This window comes from Caretta caretta, chromosome 14 (assembly GCF_965140235.1).
Source record: "Caretta caretta isolate rCarCar2 chromosome 14, rCarCar1.hap1, whole genome shotgun sequence".
NCBI lineage: Eukaryota > Metazoa > Chordata > Testudines > Cheloniidae > Caretta > Caretta caretta.
Window position 1 is genome coordinate 15,044,147 of NC_134219.1, and position 22,092 is coordinate 15,066,238.

Below are 22,092 nucleotides of genomic sequence, written 5' to 3' on the forward strand. Positions count from 1 at the left end.
CCATCATGATCATCCAGTCGACTGACCTCCTGAACATTGCAAGCCATAGAACTTTACCCACCCACTCCTTAAGAGACTAATAACCTCTGGCTGAGTTACTCATGTCCTCAAAACATGATTTAAAGACTTCAAGGTGCAGAGAATAAACCATTTACACTAGTTTAAACCTGCAAATGATCCCTGCCCCATGCTGCACAGGAAGGCAACCCCCACGGTCTCAATCAATCTGACCTGGAGGAAAATTCCTTCCCAACCCCAAATATGGCAATTAGTTGTACCCTGAGCATTTTAGCAAGACCCAACAGCCAGACACCTGGGAAAGAATCCTCTATAGTAACTCAGAGCCCTCCGTATATAGGGTCCCATCACCAGCGATTAGGGATACTTTCTACAAGCAGTCACAGATCAGCTACATGCCATTGTACCATCTCATCATACCATCCCCACCATAAATGTCTCAAGCTCAGTCTTGAGGCCAGTAAGGTTTTTTGCCCCCACTGCTGCCCTAGGAAGGCTGTTCAGAACTTCACTCCTCCGATGGTGAGAAACCCTCATCTAATTTCAAGCCTAAACTCATTGATAGTCAGTTTATATCCATTTGTTCTTGTGTCAACATTGGTGCTTAACTTAAATAACTCCTCTCCCTCCCTAGTATTTACATCCTTTCCTCTCAGGACTATATATCTGTCATTGGTTCAAAGATTGGGTACTACCCAATTTGATGTCAGGCCAATAGAAACTGGAAGGTACATTTTCATATTTGGGGGAGAAAGGAAATATTTCTCTAATACAATTTTAAAATGGGTGTCTATTTCAAGGTGGTAAGGAATGCTAGAAGTATTTAATTTGTTTCGATTTATACAAGTCTCTTTAGGTACCCACCATGACTTCTGAGTGCCTAGAAAAATAAAATAAATCCAAACTCCTCCACACTTTCATTCAACCCCTCTCCAAGAGCACAATGCAAGTGAGTTAGGGCCAGATTTTTAAAAGGTATTTAGGCACCTAATTCCTATTGATATCAATGTGAGTTAAGCACCTAAATACCTTTAAAAATCTGACGCTCAGTCAATAGTACAAGATAAATGCAATTTATTACATGGCCATGACTACTGTCAATCCTCTAGGCACCTTTGAGTCTCCCAGCCTAGATCTATACATACAGATATAGTATACACGGCTCAGTTGGGTCATCTTCCTGAAAGGCAATTTATTCCACTAGCGAACAGCAGTAACTGCTGATTATTTAGAACAGTACTAGCAAAAATTCTGCATTTGTTTAAGGAGTTTAACTGGGTGATAAAATATCAGAGTTCAGAACTTCAACACCAGTTTAACACAGAAATTACAAAATTAGGAAGACAGGTGATTTTTTAAAAAAATCATGGTTATTTTTACTCATTACAGTATTTTATTTAATTTCAGGTCTTTTCAGAAATTTTTGTTTCTAGAAGGAAAAATAATCTCCTGATCAGGGTAGCTGCTTATCTGGGATGACTGTTCCACCCCAAATGACTGTCTAATAAGAGGATTCTCTCATATATAGTATATTGTGAACAAGTCAACCAACAATGCTTTGGTAGGCTCGGAGAGGAAATAAACAGAACCCTGTTCAAAATCAGATGTTATCTGGGTAATGAGTTTTCTGGGTAACGTTGAAATGTAGACCAAGAAATAAACATATGAAAACCAGTTGATCAAAACATCTCTCACCTGCCCAAAGGCTGCCCGGGCCTGCTCAAAGCCTCCCACCTGCAACCGCTTTTTAAATAGGTCAAAAGGGTAAGTAAGGGTTTTGCTGATAACTCCGGCACAGCTGCCACACACGAGGTTTTTAACATTACCTGAAAAGCAGAGAAGTGGAAAGAAGATTGTACGGAGGAAATGGAGGATTAGAATGGAGTTCTGATTTACAAAAGCATCATGGAAAGTAAATCAGACCCATTTATTCATAGACTGTAAGGCCAGGAAGGACCATTATGATCACCTGGTCTCACCTTCTGCATAAAACAGGCCATGGAACCTCACCCAAGAATTTTTGCATCAAGTTCACAACTCCTTTGAGTGACAGCATATCTTTTAGAAAGATATCCAGTCTTAATTTAAAGACTGATTTATTCTGCAGCTTTGTCAAACGGCAATACACAAAAGAAACCATAACAGAAGGGTTTATCATCAATAACCAGGCAAGCTTTCACATTGCTAGGGAAAAAAAGTACTGGAGATTGGTAATAGGGTATGGAACCTTGTAGTTCCAGTTGAGGGTTCAAATCAGAACAGGTTGGTAGAGATCATAAATTGGTAACATCTGGTGGTTGTACAGAGGCCAATGGGAAAGGAGTTTGGTAGTCTTAGTTCAGGTCCTAATTGGCAGGTGTCCACAAAACTACCATCACAACCTGCTGTCTAAGACTGAATAAACATTGAGGATGAGCTGCTCTCACGCATAGGAGGTAATCTCTTTATTTGAGAACACTCTGATGGAGCAGAAACTTGCAGTGATCCTACCCATGATGTATGTGCTCTGGTGGATGGAGGTCCCATCTCCAGGGCTGTCAAGGTGCCACTTTTCATGAAATTCTCTTAAAAACTCAGAATAGCCAAAGAGCAGGAGATTGATATTAGAACAACTTGGGAGATTTAACCTGCACCAGATGAATCCTCTTGTACAAGCCGAAGAGGGGAAGCAACTTTAGAACACACCCTTGTTCAGAGAGATCCTGTACTCACTGACAGTCCTATCCCCACAATATTACTGAAATTGAAAGAAATAAAGGGTGTCTCAGCAAGGTCTTTCCACTGCACAAGCCGCGTGACTCAAATTGAGAAATAATATACTGGACTGGAGAGTTCATCTTCCTGTCGATGGTACTTCTATGGGCCTCATTACCACAATATCTGAGTGCCTCACAGTCTAATGTATTTATCTTCACAACACCTCTATGATGTAGGGTATTTAGATATTTTACAGGTAACGTATTTAGGCATAGAGAAATTAAGTGACTGGCCCAGGGTCACACAGTAAGTCTGTGACAGGAGAAGAAATTGAACTCAGGTCCTAGTTCTAGACTAGTGCCCTAGCCACTGGACCACCCTTCTTCTTCCTCCATGACTGAGTATTTCACAGTCCCAAGCACCCACCTGCATTCCTTCCTTCCGATGGCATCACCCATTTATACAATTGTTGCAGGAGATTGTAAAAGGAGAACTGGAGACCAGCATATGGAAAGACAGCGATGATAGTGGGGGTCAAACCCCTGTAGAAAGTCAGAGGCCCTTCTGTTTGGTACATGGTCACCACAGCATGACGAAGATTTCGATAAACCTAAACAACAAGAAACAGAAACAGTAAAGTTCTCCTGTTAGATACACTTACAATCAGCTATTCAGAAATCGGTTACATTCCTGATACAGATCATGGGGATTCCCATCTCCCAACATATAACAGGTTGATTTTTAGCACAAACAGATTAACAAAACCATTTCACGTATCATCACATGAACGCTCACTGCTGAGTCTTTGAAATCCTGATAATAATTAAAACAGACTGACAGAATAAACATGGATCTCTGCCACATGAGACTAACTGAACCAACAAACCCTCAGTTCTGCTGGACACTGAAAGGCATGTCTGGACATTGTATCCTGAAGTTGCCTGAACTTTGGCTCTGGTGGGAAGCAAGCCCCAGAGATGGGTCCCCATGACTGAGAACACCCTAATCTGAATAGCTTCAGAAAGTGATAGTAAGGGGAGACTGGCAGATTAGGACAGCTATTATGGGGCAGGTGGAAAGCTCTGGGTAACTGAGCAAAACACAGCTGAACTCACAGATAGCGTGTCCTTCAAAGATTCTTAATTTACAAGAGTGATGTCAAATATGCCAGTCACAACTCTTTACTCAACAAGCTGAGAACATTTCTTGTCCAGTCTTCTTTGACTGTAGCTAGAAAACACCAATACTCAAAGACTTATCGTACTAAAAAATCTAACTTCTCATATTTTTGGTAATTTTCCCAATGGCTTTAGCTCACCAGCACTTGTATTTGTACCAGAGGTGTGATTCCTTCCTCACAGCCTAGTTTCACCATTACTCCTGCAGTGAAGCCCTGACTACATGGGAATGGATTGCGATTCCATTACAAGTCAAGCAGAAACACAATGAGAAAATGGCTCTGATTCAAAATTAAGTGTCTCCAGTAAGAACGGAGGGGAGACAGAACTTGGTTGGGGGGAGACCGATCCTTGTATAAACAAGGACATAAAACTGGATTACTAGAGGACTGCTTTAAAATCTTCATACCTGTAAGAACCTGCACATGACTCTTTGTACACTTCGCATATTTATGAGCCAACAATGTGATGCAGTTGTGAAAAAGGATATCATCATTTTGAGGGTGTATTAACAACAGTGTTGTACGTAAGACAAGGAAAGTAATTATTCCACTGTACTTGGCACCGGTGAGGCTTCAACTGGACACTGCGTCCAGTTCTGGGCACCACACTTTAAGAAAGATGTGGACAAACTGGAGAGAGTCTGGAGGGGCACTATAAAAATGATGTAAGATTTAGAAACCTGACCTATGAGGAAAGGTTAAAAAAAACCCTGAAGATGTTTAGTCTTAAGAAAAGAAGACCGAGGGGGAACCTGGTAACAGTCGTCAAATATCTTAAGTGTTGTTGTAAAGAAGATGGTGATAGATTGTTCTCCATGTGGACTGAAGGTAGAACAAGAAGTAATGGGCTTAGTCTACACTAAGGGAGATTTAGATTAGATATTAGGAAAGACTTTCTAACTATATGGATAATTAAGCACTGAAATAGGCTCCTAAAGGGATGTTGTGGAATCCCCATCACTGGAGGTTTTTAACAACAGGTTAGGCAAATAGCTGGTAGGGATTGTCAAGGTATACTCGGTCCTGCCTCAGTTCAGAGGGCTCGACTAGATAACCTCTCAAGGTCCTTTCCAGCCCTACATTTCTTTGATTCTTTGTTTGAGACATGTCCCCTCAGGAAAGGCCGAGGAATAAATCCCTCGTGCAGCTGAGTACCAAAACGAGAGCCAAATCAGCCCTGTCAAAAAGAAAAGTTCCTCCTTCTCTCTGCCAGGACAAAACATGTGTCAATGGACCAAAGGATAACTTTGCAGTAATGACAATACCACCGATTAAGGGCTCCAGCCTTCCCAGATCACCTGCTGGAAGTTGTGATGTTTTCTCCACACTAATTTGAATGAAACATGACTACTGGCAACAAATATAACAAAGCTAAAGGTCTTCTCCCCTAACTCATACCTTAGGCTCGCCCTGAGCAGCAAAGCGGGTGCGTAGTGTGTCAAGAGGTTGAACTGTCATGGTGGCAGTGCAAGCAGCCAGGCCGCCACACACAAAGTGCACGATGCAGTTGCGGGTGTTGTATGATGTGGCATTGTGCACCAATTCCGTCAGGCACTCAAAGGTCACAAACTTAAAAGAGAAACAGAAACATACGTCACAGAGAAAACTCTTATCACCCACAACCCTCCTAGTTCCAACACATTCTAACAAAAATAAATAAATCCATCATTTGCAACCTCCAAGGATGCAGCCATCAAATTAGGGAATACTCTTGGCATTCAGAATCTTCAGTTCTCCCTTTAGGAGAATACAGTCTGGGATTTAAAACAAAAAGGCCTCCTAGGACGATCCCATTTTAACTCTCTCTCCTCTCCACAATTTATTAATTAAATAATACACATTTGGCTCTTATACATCACCTTTCAATAGATGGTCTCAACAGGTTTTAGAAACATTCATGAATTAAGCTTCACAACAACCTACGAATCAGTATCATCAACACTGTCATCCTCAATGAACAAAGCCAGTAAGTGAACCAGAAAGATAAGTGACACACCCAAGGACTCATAGCATATAAGTACGTCATCTGAGACTAGAACCCACATCTGTCCTCTTGGTCCACTGCTCTACCACCACCTAATCACACTGCCAGAGTCTTTACTTTGGCATACAAAGTACCCTATGAATGGTCTAGCCCTACAGACAGCTGGGTAAGTGATGGGCAGCTATGACAGGATGAGGCTGCTGACAAAGCCACTATAGGAACTAAAAATTTCAGAACAAAGCTAGCCCTGGATGATTTCCTGACACCTTACCTGGACAGCTCCATAGCTGACTGAGAGGAGCTGAGCGGGCACATGCCCCTTCCAGAATGCTGTTGGCCCTTCCTCATGGCAGATCCGGTGCGCCGTTTGCAAGATGCCATAATATTTAGCCAGTGGGTTTCTGGGGGAGAGTTGTTCAATCTGAAGCTGAAAAAGAACAAAGAAATTACTTTACTCTGTGATCTGCTTCAAGGACCTGAACTGATCTTTGAAACGCTCAGTGTCCTACATTAACTCAGACCCCTCTCCTTGTGTGCCCTCATGGCAGATACAACTGGCTCAGATACCACTGCTGCTCGTCCTTAAGAGTTGGGGGCAGAAGAAGAGGTATGTGCAATGCTAAAGAGCTGTGATATTCAGCAAAAATGTTAATAAAACTAAATTAGGACAGGTAGATAGGGAGGGGGAAAAAGGAAAAGCAAGAAAAACATAAGAGCTATGTACAAGAAAATAAGACAGAGCAGAAAAATACATTAATTTGTTAACAGAAAGCAGAAACGGCCCCCAAAGAGAAATAGATCTGTCTACCTTGTATAATCTGTATTTAACTCACACACAGAGGTTTAATCAGCTATGTAATAGCTTTTGGGTGTATTTGTGACACTGGCAATGATTTATTTAAATACTATAAAAGGTTAAAAGAAAAAGCATTGCTTCTTTTTATTCTCTGCATGTTCCTCTTCCAGGTGTGTCACGGGGGGCTGTTGGGAAAGGTACCTGAAAGCGAATCTTGATGACATCCACAGGGCTGATTAGAGCCCGAGTGACAAACCCAGATGCAGATCCTGCCACAGCCACCTCCACAGCGGAGATGGACTTCACTTCAGATTTGGGGTCATAGCCGACCATCACTACCTGGTCCACGGGCAGCCTCCACTTGCATCAACCTCCAGGAGTGCTACAGTCCAAAGACAGAAGAGCATGAGGAGTTTTCAGTGAGAGGTCTACTTCTGACCTCTCGCAGAGGAGCAAAGAAGTCTCTGTCACACAACAAGCTAGCCTCAGGCCTGTGAATATTTTTGATCCCAAAAAGGAACCCCCGACTCCGAAAACTGCTCCCGCCACCAGAACACACGGACTATTTAAACAGGATCAATAATAAAGCAAAATAAAAGGTCTTCATCCAGCCTAACAAAGGCAACAATAAACACACCTTGGCTTGGGAGGATATAACTTTTGGAACAGACATGCTGGCACCAGCCCTAATGGAGGGGATGGTTGCTGGTGTGGGGCTCAGGTGGATGGGGGGCAGAAGTGATGGTTACTGGTCGGGACTTGCAGAAGGGACACTTCGCGGGTTGGACCGGGACAGGCTGGGGGCAGAGGCGCCGGTCGCTGGTCAGGCTGGGGACGCGCCGCGAGCCCAACGGCCGGTCGCCCAACGGCCGGACGCGGGGACGCGCCGAGGGGACCGGTCGCTGGTGTGGACGGGGACGCGCTGAGGTCGAAGCTACCCGGGGTCACCGCACCTCAGAAATTCCCCCTCAAGCCTCTACCCCACAGCGCCCTCCCGAGGAGCCATTCACCACGACGACACTCACCCCGGTGCTGCCCAGGCCGGCTCCCGGACGCTGTCGCCTCCTCACGTCGCTGCCCAGAGCCTCTCCTCGGCTGCTTGACAGTCCAGCCAGCGCCCGGCCCTGATCCAGGAGGACAAAACACACTGCGCATGCTCAGGATCATCGCAGGCGCCAGGCCTGGTGGGAGATGTAGTCACGCCAGAACTCGTAGCGTAATGCGGGGGCGCCAGACCTCGTAGCGTAATGCAGGGGGGCGGGGCGGGGCGCGCATGCGTGCAGGGCAAGGGAACTCCCCTACTTGCTGGGCTTATAGGGTGCGGAGGTGTTGGCCACTGTGCCCTTCACTGCCCAGGAGCCCGTGGTGGGTGGGACCTAGGCAGCCTTAGGCCGCAGGCAGTGAGAACACACAGGAGGCGCCTGGTTTTCAACCCCCTCTGCTCCCATCCTCCCCCAGTACCTTACACTGGTCCAAAGGCCCGATTGCATTGCAGCAGCAGCCAGCAGGCTCCCAGTGCCACCGTCTCCTGCTCCCTGGCTGATGGCAGCAGCGTTACAGACAAGGCACCAGCACCCACGAACCACTGCTAGGGAGAGGGAGCTTTTGCACACCCCACCCCAGAGCAAAACCTTTATACAGTTATAACATGTGGCATTGGGCCACTGTTCCCCTTAATTCCTTCCCCAAACTCAGGCTCTAGCTGGACACGTTCCCTAACATTCCAGCCACCAGGGGCGATAGGGTGGAACTGAACTCCCTTTTCCCAGCCTCTCCATCCCCTCATCCCAAGCTGTCATAGGAAAGCAGTTGGGGTGATAGGAGGAAAAAGGTCCCACATTCATCTTGGTCTTTGCAACAGAGAAGAAAAAAAGAGGGACAGTATAACAGGGGCATCTGCCCCTTTGAGAACCTGGAGCCAGCCAATCCTAGTCTCAGGCAGATCCCCCTTTTCAGAACATGTGCTTGGGCCCCCAGAGGCAATTATCACACCTAGCTCAGAAGGGGCCAGGCATTTGCTATAGAGGATCAAATCGCTCAACTGAGGGAAGTCCCAGGTAGATGGCCTGTAGAAGGATGGGGGAAATACATTTGTTTTGTGTTGGGTTTGTGTTCAAACCAAAGATTCACAAGGAGTTGTTTTTTTTTAATTCAGTACACCTACTGCCCGCTAGCCACCATGCAGACAGGCAAGACATAGTAAGCCATTATCAAAGGCACAGACCAGCTGTGTAGACAGAGCCCAGATTATTATGTGGATGTTAGAGCACAGAAGCATATCAGTCTAGCCCTAAGATTACTTTCTTTTTACCTTTTCTCCCAATGGGATTTTATTACCCAACACTAATCAGTCCAGGAGAGCCACTCAAACCAAGCAGATCATAGAATACAGCACTGGCCCACCTGCACCTGACAGAGCAACACCATTTTATTAAAAGACAGGATTCCCTGGCCCACCCCTTAACTCCTTCTACCCAGCTGGTTTTCCATGGTTTTAGTTTTCTAAATTAATGGCAAGCATGATAAAGCAAATGCATGCGCTGTGCAGATTGTACTTTAAATAGGAATAACCCATCTTCAAGGGTTGAAGACTATTTCACAGCTGGAGAAATGGAAGCAGATTAAAATGACTCTCAAAGGGCTATTTAGGAGGCCATAGCAGAGCTGGTAGTAAAAGAAAAGTTTCTGGCTCTTCATTCTGAACGTAGTGATACCCAGGCTTTGTACATACTACCACAAGAGAGGGAGGAGCTAAGAACTGCACCTTTAACATTATGTACTACTCACAGTGGCAAGTCATTGATTAGTCATGCTGCTTTGGCAGCAAATATTCAGTCACATCATTCACTCACCTTCTAACATGGCCAGCTCATATGGTTTTTTTTACTTGTGTTAAAATAAAGTGAAATACTGAAATCAGACTTTCCGAGTCTCGAGGTAAGTGCTAGGTTTTGTTTGTTTGTTTTTTAAATGCAGAATTAGGATCATCGTAGTTTTAGGTGGAAGCTGATCATTTCTTAAAGGAGTCAAAAAGTGTAAAATATATTGCTAAATATAACAGGCATCAGCTGCATTTTATTGTGTGCCTCATCACATTACTTTGTTCTGTGCCTACAACTCCAGTTCAAACAATCCTTACATATAGCATCAGCAGCCGAAGCAGTTGCTGTGGTGGCAGTAGATATTTAATGGATACTTAAAGGCCTTTTATATATAAGCTGACTGCCAGGATTTGAAATTTTGGCCATATCACTTTTGCTTTGCTAGTATCAGGTAGGATAACAGTCAGGTATGTTGAGATTTTTAAGCAGCTTTTTTATTTTTTCCAGCGGGGTGGGGGGAGAAGAGGAAGGAGACCTTTAATCCTAATTTTGACATTTGCATTGTCAGGGGAAGGGGGTGTATGTGTGCACACATGGTGGTCGTTGTATGTGCATGTGGGAGAGACAACCTTAACCAGATACATGATTTACTCAGAAGGGGTTTTGACCAAAACCAAGAACCAAGCACCATCATTAATATTACACAACCATACAAAATGGCAATAAATATGTTTTGCTTCCTTTACAAGCCATAAGGAATTTTTCTAAACTTTCAACAGAAGATAAAGACCACTGAGAATGTGAAGGTGTCCCAGTTCAACATTATAAATGATGTCTAACTCAAAGTCACAAGGCAAATCATTACAAGGTTGGTTGGGATACTGACTAACATAATTGGCACAACTCAGGAAAAACAATGAAAAATTCTCACTGGATAATTTAGATATTGCTAGAGACAGCAGGCTCCAGAACAGATGTGGTGAAAGAATTCCTAACCAAACAAGAATTTTCTTTGACAATTCAAAGGAGCCTTTCAATTGTTGTGCTTTAAATCCCACTATGGAGTTTGTGAACATAACCTACACAGAGCACAGGGTTCATATTGATGTAGACAGGTTTTCAAGGACCCCCATTTCCACCACTGCATTCATACAGCTTATTAGCATGATCCAGGCAAGCCATTCTGGTCCCATTTGAAAGTGCTTTTGGAACCAACTCTCATAATTGGGTGTAATCCATAAAGGCAGCTAGGCTGAGGTGGAAATCGAGCAGGAAAAAAAATAAAACACTCATTTGTCAGTTGGAAATACAGTTGCTGTTCTCACAAGTCAGATTCCAGTAAACCCCCTCCTCCCGTAAAAGAGCAGCAATAAACTATTCAGACTATCAATCAGAAGTCAGATCGGATACACCAAAGCATCTTCCACAACTGGTTCCTTAATATGTGACAGCAATTCATGCCCATTTGTAGAGATCAATAAAAAGTTTTGAGCAAGGAACAAAAACATCTAGGCTCCACCTACTGTTCAGATAATGGACAAAGGATCTTTAATGTCTGCAAGCAGCCGACAGGATTTTTATCTGAACTCAGAAGGCCATGCATGCTAACCTATGCAATTCTCAATTTATCTATCTTGGTAGGATGAAGGACTAAGCTATCTCCTCCTTCCCACTGAATTACATGTTATAAATTAGTTTGACTGGCTGATGTTTTGCTCAGTTAATGGAAATAACAGACAGATGCTAAAGTGAAGAATTCATTGTATATTTATTATTCACAGTTAATTACTATCTACCAAATGCTGCTGCAGAGTTAAAGGATTAAGTACATAGGCCTTTTTATTTAAACACTGATTTTTTTTTAATATATGTACACACAAGACATATGTCTGCAAGGCTGTATGATATACACCAATTTCAAAATAAGGAAACAATCAAATGGTCCAGGTGTAGAATGCCATAGATTCCTTTTCCAATCATTTTAGAAAGAAGACAAAGTGAATGACAGCTAGCAAGGACAGGGAGAGAAAGTAATACTCTACAGGGTAGCTCTCTCTTTCATCTGCTGGAGAAATGAAGTGTAAGGCAGAGTCCATCTCAGGAATAAAACGTTTGTAACACTTAGTACAAAAAAGGCACCCGCCAACACAGGAACATCTCCACTTGGGCAGGAGATCTCTGTTGCAGTTTTGGGGTTCATCGTTGGGGTGAAGGGTTCAGCCACAAGGCTGCCAAGAGGAAACAATATAACTGAAGATTGGCACAAAGCTCTGCAGTTTGATTTATCTCCTTTTTGTCCACATCAACGTCAAACTGCTCTGGCAGAGGAGCTAATGGCATTAACGAATGCCACTGTGGTGAGGGAAGGGGGAATGCAGTCACCACACAGCCTGCTGTGAACTGGGAGTGAAAAGTAAGAATCAACTTCTTAAATTGTGTAACACTGGCATGAGGAGGAGGAGGTAGGGACAAAGTGGAGAACAGTGATGCCACCCCCTCTTTTCAAGAACAAGACATGATTACAAATATTCCCTACCCCAGCCTAAAGGAAGCCAGGCTCTTGATTACATGCGTATGTATGGACATTCATTAATACCTTAAAGTGTACTTAAGTACTATTTCTTGAGGTTTCCCTGTAATATAAAGCTTCCTGTCAAGAGGAACGTACATTTCGTCAGACACCTCAGCACTATTCTCTCCCATCGTGGTACTTTGATAGAATATCACCCACCTTCACCCCCAAATATGTTTGCCCATTTCCCATAATACTTAGTCCTGGCTCAGTGCAGGGGACTGGACTAGATGACCTACTGAGGTCCTTTCCAATCCTACATTTTTAGGATTCTATAAACAGTCCTAATGAGGCAATCCTTCTCTCCCCTTTTTCCTGAGGCTCCTGGCTGCAGCTCCCCACCTCTGAGCAGCCTGTGCTGCCACTTACAACACTGTATATGCCTTGTATTTTTCCTTGGAATAAAGAAAGTCAGACGGTAATACAAATATTAAAGCTCCATCTTTTTTGGAGATGTCTTTTTATATTCATGGATAAAACTACCCCTTCTCACCCTCAAAAAAATATTTACACGTATGCAGAAAAAAACCTCTGGACTGTCCTTTTAACTTAAAAATAATAAAAAAGGAAATAAGGGAAAAGGCACTATGGAAAAAAATTACAGACTGTGCTCAACCGTACACCTTTAAGAAAAAAAGCTGTCACCAAAATAAAAGAGAACAGACTTTGATTGTAGTTTGGAATTTCTCAGAGCCGCTCTGACTTGTGAAAAAAAGCTGGTCTCCTCCACTCTGCTCTGAAGCTGCTGAGCCTCAGAGGGGAGAGTGGCTAAGGAGAATGAAAAATAAAGAAAACACCATTTTTTCCCAACCAAAAAGAGCTGAATGCTGAAGGCAAAAAGCAGTTTTGTTTTTTTAAAGGCAGGACAGTGGATTTGGTTCTTCTCTCAAGTCCCTCCATGTCAAATGAAGACTGTTTGCACAGAGAGAAAATACCAGCAGAGTTTCTCCCTTTTCCTTTATCAGCATGGCTAGGACTTTATATAGCATTAAACCTTCATGCACTGATGGACAGAGGAGGGGGAAAAAGGAAGAGTGAATGAAAGGGACAACCCAGGAGCAGCTGAGGAAATCTGTTAATTTTTTTAATTTAAAGGTAAATTTTGGCATGTAAGTTGAACTCCCACCCCCAAAGTTCCATACTGAGAGAAGGAAGATCACTTTGTGGTAAGAAGTGATTCAGGTTTTACCATCTTGTGATTTTAGATCACTGGCTGTAGTTAGACTCTGTATGTGTATTTACTGTTTCTCTGGTTTCTTTAAATAATCTCTAATATTTATCTCTAGATGTTCCGGTTCACGGGGGTCACATAGTTGCGTGGAAACATGCCCGTCTGTCCGTGACAGGCTCCTTTCCACCAGTTGGGATCAGAATTGTCGAGGACCTGGATAAAGTCTCCACGGCGGAAGCCGAGTTCACCTTCCTCCTGGGGGTCGAAATCGAAAAGGGCCTGAACGTATGTGGGTTGCTGCATGGGGAAAAAACCAAGAGTGAGAGTCATTCACAGCATACAAATCTCCCACTGTCCCTGTTTCACAGGCTGCATTCTACCTCTGCAACAGAGTTCAGGTGCCACTAGTAAATATTTGGGCTGTTTCACTTCTCTGCTAATTGCCTCTTTCATCAACTGTGACAAGATGCTCAAAGGAGAAGTTTAGAATACACAAGGCCTTTGAAAATGGTCAAAATTAAATAAATGAGTTACAATAAAACTCTACAAGGTGGAGTCTCTTGGGCATTTTCACTGTAAGACATCCCTTTGTAACCATGTTGTATCAGAGGCCCATACTGTATATGCTACTGGGTCTCCACTAGATATTCCCTTCACCTCTGCATCCTTGTCCCTCTTCTCCATTTCCTTTCTGCATCCCAACAGCTTCATTACTCTTATTCTTCCTCAGTTTGCTTCCCACACAGATCACAACATTCAGTGAGTATTCTTAACCAACCCTAAACCGTGACACTTAATTTTCCCCCTAAACAATGACCGTTGGATCACACTGAAATTTTAAATGCTTCCATTTCAAGTTTTCTAACCACCATTCATTCATGTTGAGTGAAGATTTCTGGACAGACTTTATCCAATGTTTTCTGCAAATCTGCATACTGTGTTCATGAAAACGAAAGTTTCATTTTAAAAATGAGTTTATGGTGCTAGGAAGTACTTTTATTTTAATTTTTTCTGTATTTTTCAGGTCTCTCTCTTTTGATATTGTTAATTTAATACTGGTCCAACAGCCCTGATGTCCTGTTTATCTATAGACTAGGTACAGCATGGACAGAGCAGCATAAAGTATGTCTGCACTAGAGCTGGAAGGTGTAAATGTCAGCTTGAGGAGACATACACCCACACTAGCTCCGATTGTGCTAGCATGCTAAAAATAGATGTGTACCCATGGTAGGACGAGCCATGAGAGGGGCTAGCTGCCCCAAGTCCATACCTCTGGACTCAGACAGGATCATACTTGGGGCAGCAAAACCCTCCTGCTGCTTGTGCCATTGCAGCTTCATTTTCCATTTTTAGCACGATAGGTAATCAAAGCTATTGTGGGTATATCGCCTCAAACTGGAATTTATGCCTTCACACTCTAGTTTAGACATACCTTAAGCTTCCCCCACTCAGCCTTTCCAGCATGTCTCAAGCCTGGACTGGAGGGGCCACATCTAATGGTGAGATGGTCTTCTTGCAGAGCCCAACAGACACCAATTGCCAACTGTGATAGTACTTTGGTGTGCCTGGGAGCTGAACTAAAACCAAGAACTTCCATTAGACCATAACTTTTAGTCACTAGCAGTTTGTACTAGATTCAAACCAGCAACCTAGAGGAGATAAGTTCCATATACCAATATCCTTAACTATTCTCTACAGTGTGCTTCTGAAGAGGAATGTGCATTAAGATATTGAGGGTATGCAGTGTACTGCTGAGGGCACTGCTGGCTAAAAACTAATTCAAACAGAAATCAAAATTCCATGAAAGCAGCAGGTGGAAGGGAATATAACATATGATTACGACCATTTCTACTGGTGGGAACAAACACACTGCCTCACTATGGTGCTTTATGTATTGAAGGATAGGCATAATCCAAAATTATTCTTAAAGATGTGACCTGAATGATCAAAAAGTCATAGGGACATCCTTTGCCAGAACAAAAGGGGATTTACAACTTTTTCATAGTGGTACAAAGCCCATCCAAAAGAAGGCAGAAGGGCTGCATTTATTTTTCAGTACAATTAGTCTGCAGAATCCAGGACTCAGAATTGTACAAGCAGACAATTCTACATCAGAGAAGGAAAGTTAAAAGGTTAACTTCTCTCTCCCCACATCTTCCTACTGAAAATTCAAGCAATCCTTAGACCCTGGGCTATTGACAGAAAGCTCTCATTTTGGTTATAGTGGCAATGCTCCTCTCCCCCACCATCTTACCTGTGGCACCTGCTCAATGTCCCGAAGGAATATCTGCTGGTTCCTGGAGACAGAAGTGGATCTGTGATAATCTACCAGCTCGTTCAGTGAATTGAACTTCACCACCCAAAGGAAATACTTGCCAGCCCCATCTCGGAGCACCTTGAAGTGCTGCACATCATTTCCAAACCTGGGATGTGGGAGAGGGAGAGAAGACAGACTGCATGTATCAGTCATACTGAGTCTCTCTTCCTAGAATGACATGAATGGAAACTGATTAAATCCAGGAAAACAATTCCAAGCATAATTAGCATAAAAATGTCTCCCTTCTTAATGGCTGTGAACCTAGGTCTCAAATGACATTAACCCACTGTCATCTGTGCAAGCTAAGGATTGGTGGAAAGGAGCTTTTGCATTTCCTCAGAGCTTGCACAGGGAAGAAGTGATCATAGAGATGATCAGTGTCTGGGGTGTGTTTTAAAAGTATAAATACTATAAAAAAAAGCTTGTGACGATAGCTTTCATGAAAGAGGGAATGAAAATACTGGCTGGAGAGGCAAATAGAATGGCAGGCAGGTGGAATGCAGACTCCTTCCATATAGCTATGCCAAGGCACTCAGTCCTGACCTAAAGCAATGGCTGCTCTCCCACCTCAACAAAGACAAGTGTATGGGGCTGGAAGAATGTCATCTTGGAACCAGAAACATTCCACTCACAATATGAGCCAAGATTGAACCCATATTTATAGAAATAAAGTGCCACCTTTCCAGAACATCCCCTATGCATATCACAGGCAGGCGTGAAAGAGCTGAACATGAAGTCAGCAGAAGATTTAGGTTTTACTTCTAGGGACAGGAATGAAAAACTGGTTCTTTCAAATGATTCCAGATAAATAGCTGATAATGATCTCTTTTTATCAGCACAGCTAAGACTGTAGAAGGTGTTACCATTTTATGTGCTGACAGAAAAGGTCGAAAAAAGAAGCTACAGAAAACAGGACTTGTTAAAGGAATACTATAGAGTGATTAGATACTCCATACTTAAGGTTGCAACAGGGTTTTGCTTTAAAGCCAAATTTTTAAAGCTCTCTAAAGTTCATCAAGATCTATGGTGCAAATGTGGTCAAGAGGTTCCCAAGATACAGCTCCCTACCAATGATGGCATTCCATGTGCATGCACATTATATATTTATGTGCATCATACATATGTACACCATAATCACCTGTACTCCTGGGGAGATCACGTGGGATGTTTGAGTTGTAGAGGCCATAGGTCCATGTTGTGCATGGTGCAACTTGCTTTTTTATTAGTAGTGATTAGGCATTTTGTCAAAGTAAAGAGATGACTTGAGAACTGCCATGCATGCAGGCTTTTTCTGGTGCTGGCTGTTTCTGAAGCACCTGAGTTGAACTCCCCAAGACTCAAAGAATGTCTAACATTGTCTACTAAGGCTTGATATCCCAGCCTTGAGAGAGTAAACCCATTCTGTTGATAGAGATGTGAATGAGTCAGGCTGGCTGGAGGTTCTCATGGGTTTAAAACCAAAAGAAACGTACTTATAAAATACTTGGTTAAGGGGGAGTTAAGGTTGCTGCTGCACAACAGCACCTTTCTGTTTCCCATCCCTTCTGGGTGGTTGAGTTTGGGATTTTGAAGTCTAACTTCAGAACAAGTGCTCAATTAAAATCTCCCCACACAAAGCCTGTTAGCGCTACAAGAAAAAACAAAACCCAAAATACTTCTATAGACTTACACAGCAGTATCTTTAACTCAACTTTAACTACATCTTTTGGTATGCGAATAGACAGAAGTTTTGATATTTAATAAAAACCTGTCTCTTGCTTCCAATAATTTTCTTCTGAAGGAAGAGGAGATCCAAACAGGCTACCAATAGAGAGTATACGTAGACAGAATTATACCATTTTTCCCTTTATAGCTCTAAGAAATGACAAATGCAGGCAGCAGTTCTCATTTGGTGTTTAGTCTTTCAATACCTGGAGATGTACAGTCTACCGTTGCTATGAGCAAATGTCAAATCTGCAGCAAGTATTTCATGGCTAAATGCTTCAAGTCTCCCTTTCTCAGTCAGTTTCTTTCCATTTCAGATCCTGCAGATAAGGTTTTAGTAAACCTTTAAAAGAGCTAATCAGCAAAAAAATCCCCAAACTGAGAAATATATCAGTAGGTGAGCTATCACTGAGCTACTAGGCAGACAGAGATGACCGTGATCTCCCAGCATTTCGAATACATTTGTTAGTGTTGTAAAGAAATATGCTTCCTGGAATGAAGGTTCCATTTACATCTTGTTTCTGGTAATTCATATCGCCTTTTGTGTACCCCAGCTTATCTGATTATTGTGCCAAAGGCACAATATAAATGCACTGCTAAAACAAGCCAGCATGATGGCAAAACTCTATGCTGCCTCACATGAGGTCCAGAATGTAATCACAGAAGGAAAGGGCTGGAAACACTCCTGAGGTACTGTGTTCGATGGGCATGGAAAACTTGGTATTCTGTAGCAACCTCAGCTGGATAATCAAAATATGATGCTTAGGTTCCAAAGGATATCTTGCTCAGCTCTTCCAGGCAAAGGGCATGCAACTGGAAGTGGAGGGGAAGAAGGGCATCAACTGCTAAAGGACAAGAGTTTGTTCATTTAAGTACATGACCCATACTGTTAAAGCTTGTAACATTTCCATTCTATTTCATGGCAGCCGCTTGGGGCTCTCCCAGCTTGTGAGGGAATATGAGAGACTGATACTGACACAGAAGCTACTGTTAAAGCTATTTAAATAAGCATCTCTAGATGCTACTGTAATAAAAATATTAAATAATAGCTTGTCAAGATTCCTTCCCCACTCTGAACTCTAGGGTACAGATGCATGAAAGACCCCTTAAGTTATTCTTACCAGCTTAGGTTAAAAACCTTCCCAAGGTACAAACTTTCCTTGTCCTTGAACAGTATGCTGCCACCACCAAGCGTTTTAAACAAAGAACAGGGAGAGACCACTTGGAGATGTCTTCCCCAAAAATATCCCCCCCCCCCCAAGCCCTACACCCCCTTTGCTGGGGAAGGCTTGATAAGAATCCTCACCAATTGGTACAGGTGAACACAGACCCAAACCCTTGGATCTTAAGAACAATGAAAAATCAATCAGGTTCTTAAAAGAAGAATTTTAATTAAAGAAAAGGTAAAAGAATCACCTCTGTAAAATCAGGATGGTAAATACCTGGGTAAACAGATTCAAAACATAGAGAATCCCTCTAGGCAAAAACTTAAGTTACAAAAAGACACAAAAACAGGAATATACATTCCCTCCAGCACAGCTTATTTTACAAGCCATTAAACAAAAGAAAATCTAACGCATTTTCTAGCTAGATTACTTACTAACTTTACAGGAGTTGTAAGGCTTGCATTCCTGATCTGTCCCCAGCAAAAGCATCACACAGAAAGAACCATTTGTTCCCTCCACCCTCCAGATTTGAAAGTATCTTGTCCCCTCATTGGTCATTTTGGGTCAGGTGCCATGAAGGTTACTGTAGCTTCTTAACCCTTTACAGGTGAAAGGGTTTTGCCTCTGGCCAGGAGGGATTTTATAGCACTGTATACAGAAAGGTGGTTACCCTTCCCATTATTTTATGACATAGCTCCTTGCAACACAGCTACATCTCCAAAATGAAATAGTCAGGTCTGTGCCAACATGGAATCTACTGACAAGAGATGGGAAGCATGCTCAATTTTACAACTCCACATCTCTATGCTGGAGAACAAGGACATTCCCAAAATATGTACCTCCCACAGAGTTATGAAAAACTGCACATTTGAAAGGTGCCAGATAGCAAGAGCAGAAGGTGGAAAGAATTAGAGCCTCAGAATAGTAAAGAAGAAGAGCAGAAAGAGGGAAAAACAGTATATCATCATTCCTCAGAATCCACTGAGTCATGTCGTCCCATTCCCCTGCTCTCACCACTGAACCAGTATATTGTTTCACACAAAACAGGACAATATCTTGTTACCATAATCTCAGCAATGTAACTCTCAGTAGGATAGAGCACCCATATTTATTGTTACAAAAGACAGCATGGGTGCATGTCACTGGAAGAGAAGAACTGCTACTACACATGTGGGAAACAGTGTCAGAGGTGAAAAATAGGAATACTCATTTGTACTTTTATCACACAAGGGGTGTCCTAATTAGCACACTGGATGCTACAGAGCATTACTCACTTGACTGAGAGAGAGAAGTCCCCAGGAGCACTCTCACTCTCCCTGATGAGAAAGGCACCATCGTGTCTCTGTTTGCCTAACATCTCCTCAGCTTTTGCTCGGGGAATCTTCCCAAAAAACCATCTGTGGAAGAAGAAAGATGAGAATTAAAGTCAATCCCCTCTCCATGGAAAAAAATCAGGATTGGACGTGTACATAGCTGTGAAGTGATTTCAAAAGAATGGTAATGAATTGAACTGCACCCTCATACTACTCTACAGAACCTTCACAAGTAGCTTGCCCCCTCATCTTGAGAGCAACGACTGCCATGATTCCACCAGGAGGGGCTTTACACTAGCCTTTTTCTACTATATTGGGATGACTCGGTATGTCTGTAAATTAAATCACTGAAATTGCAGAATTTAAAAGAGCAGAAAGAGAAACTACTGTAGGAAACCATGTAGCACTGTGCCCCACCTGGATGATGTTGAATCTTTCCAGTTACTTAACTAAATCTAAAGGCTATAGAATGGTTCTGGAGAGTATTTTGGTAATCAGGTCCCATAACTTTAATTGTTTTTGTTTGGTTTTTGTTAGACTAAACAGCTCCCCTTTTTGGGCAAGCCAAGTGCTAATAGAAATCTTCCTGTACAACTTCAGGTGTAGAGGCCTGTGTTTCTGAAGCAGAAGATACCCAGTTCTACTTCCCCATGTTGCGCATACACAGTTTAACCAATGACTACCAAGAAATCTGCATCTACGTGGGTCAACAGAAAGTAATTATACACATTCTTTTATTACTTGAGTTTGCTAAGGAAAAATGCAGTGCCTCTGTACTGACTTGCAAAGTAGACACTTTGCAAGATTGATGTGATGGTTCTTGGGGTTCCCAGGACAGGTCAGTCCCCTTGTCACTCCCTGCCACCAGTGAGGAGGAGTCTTGCTTGTGCTTAGGTTGGTATCAGCTCAAACACCACCAGTCAGTCAGCCCCTCAAGCACACTCTTCTGGGCAATGCTAGCCCTTCCTTTGCCTTGCAGATTAACAATAAATGTATTCCAGACTCAGTCCCTTTGAAGCATTCCCCTGTGATATTCATCCCGACATTGGCTACTCACAGAACTACCAGGCTTCCTGTTTCCAAAGGAACAGTATATACACCAGTTTAAGATTCAGCTCAAGACAGCACTTAGTGTAAAACCACTGCACTGAGATATATTTATGTGAAAACAAAAACAAGTTTATCATCAAAGCCTAGAGATTCAGGAGACAGTGAACAAAAATATTGGAAACAAACAGTTACACATAAAACAAAATTGTAACACGCTCTCTAGAGACAAACTTCCAGGTTACCCTTACTGTCAAAAGGAATTTATCTCACCCAAACTCTTTAGCAGCATTTTCAACCAAAGCTATCCTGTTTTCATGAATGGCAGCGCACTGCCCATCTCCTTTTTAAGTGCAGGATGAGGTGTCTTCTTTGCTTTTGACATATACCCACCCTCCCAAGTTCATTGTCTGTACTCAAAGAGGATAACCACCCATGGCCTTCTTTTCATGTGTGCTGCTTCCCTGTTGACTTCACATCTCTTCACTAACATCTCACATTGTACATCAATGGGCATCCATTGCATTGGTTTACAATGCTTAATTTACATCCCAGGAGAGATACATTTCTTACCTCCTGTCTCAAGGAAGACCTGTTTTTCACCTCAGCCTTGATACAGACTTTAAAACATATTTTCAGTATATATATCCCCGAGTATCTGTATATACATTTCTCAACTATATTAATGATCAATGTGACTCCGGCTGTCATTTAAGACCTCACATGACATTCTTTGGTGAACTAGAACACACACCAGAATCAGTGTATTCCTGTAACTCCCTTGCCAGTTGGCATTAAGGGGGTCTTGGGTCACAATAGATTATACTGGATTAAGCAAAGAAATCTTATGGGAAAAACAACAACTGTCGCTTTAGTAGCACTTAAGGGAAAGCAACAAGATTTCTTCCGCTTTTAAGTAAATTGAAATGCAGACTTCACCCACAGGTTTCTTCAAAGGCTACACTTCACAATATAGCTGTAAATAGTTGAAACAGGAGCTTTTCACGCCTTAATAGGGGCTCCTCACCACTACTGCACAAATGGAAAATGCATTTTGTGCCAAAGAACAATTTCGAGCCTGTTCTGGATCAGGTGATTATGAATAATTCATACAGAACTGCAGTGAGCAAAGTGACTACATTCAGTCAGTAGCTGGCTGTTCCTGGGCCAGGGTGAAATTAAATCACAGGCCTAGTTGTTAGGTGCTGCCCACAGCTCATTGATCACAGGTTTCTAATCCAGACTCCAGTCCAAGAATAGCAAAAACAAACCGGGTTTGGGATGTTGGGCACATGCTGTGTTGGG

At 42.6% G+C, this 22,092-nt stretch overlaps 2 protein-coding genes across 4 annotated transcripts in view; both read right to left on the reverse strand.

The window, feature by feature from the left end:
- SLC25A19 (solute carrier family 25 member 19) overlaps positions 1-7,849 on the reverse strand; it is a 10,900-nt gene extending 3,051 nt beyond the window's left edge. The window contains exons 1-6 of the mRNA XM_048817529.2: positions 7,701-7,849; positions 6,877-7,057; positions 6,151-6,306; positions 5,294-5,464; positions 3,142-3,325; positions 1,714-1,844 (exon numbers count right to left, since the gene is read on the reverse strand). Of these exons, the coding sequence (XP_048673486.1) occupies positions 1,714-1,844; positions 3,142-3,325; positions 5,294-5,464; positions 6,151-6,306; positions 6,877-7,008 (774 nt within the window). The 5' untranslated portion in view covers positions 7,009-7,057; positions 7,701-7,849. The remainder of the gene's footprint in view (positions 1-1,713; positions 1,845-3,141; positions 3,326-5,293; positions 5,465-6,150; positions 6,307-6,876; positions 7,058-7,700) is intronic.
- A 3,397-nt stretch (positions 7,850-11,246) lies between these two features.
- Positions 11,247-22,092, reverse strand: part of GRB2 (growth factor receptor bound protein 2) — an 83,285-nt gene continuing 72,439 nt past the window's right edge. For all 3 annotated transcript variants that reach the window (XM_048817873.2, XM_048817871.2, XM_048817872.2), the window contains exons 4-6: positions 19,702-19,824; positions 15,495-15,663; positions 11,247-13,537 (exon numbers count right to left, since the gene is read on the reverse strand). In XM_048817873.2, coding sequence (XP_048673830.1) covers positions 13,352-13,537; positions 15,495-15,663; positions 19,702-19,824 — 478 coding nt within the window. In that variant the 3' untranslated portion in view covers positions 11,247-13,351. The remainder of the gene's footprint in view (positions 13,538-15,494; positions 15,664-19,701; positions 19,825-22,092) is intronic.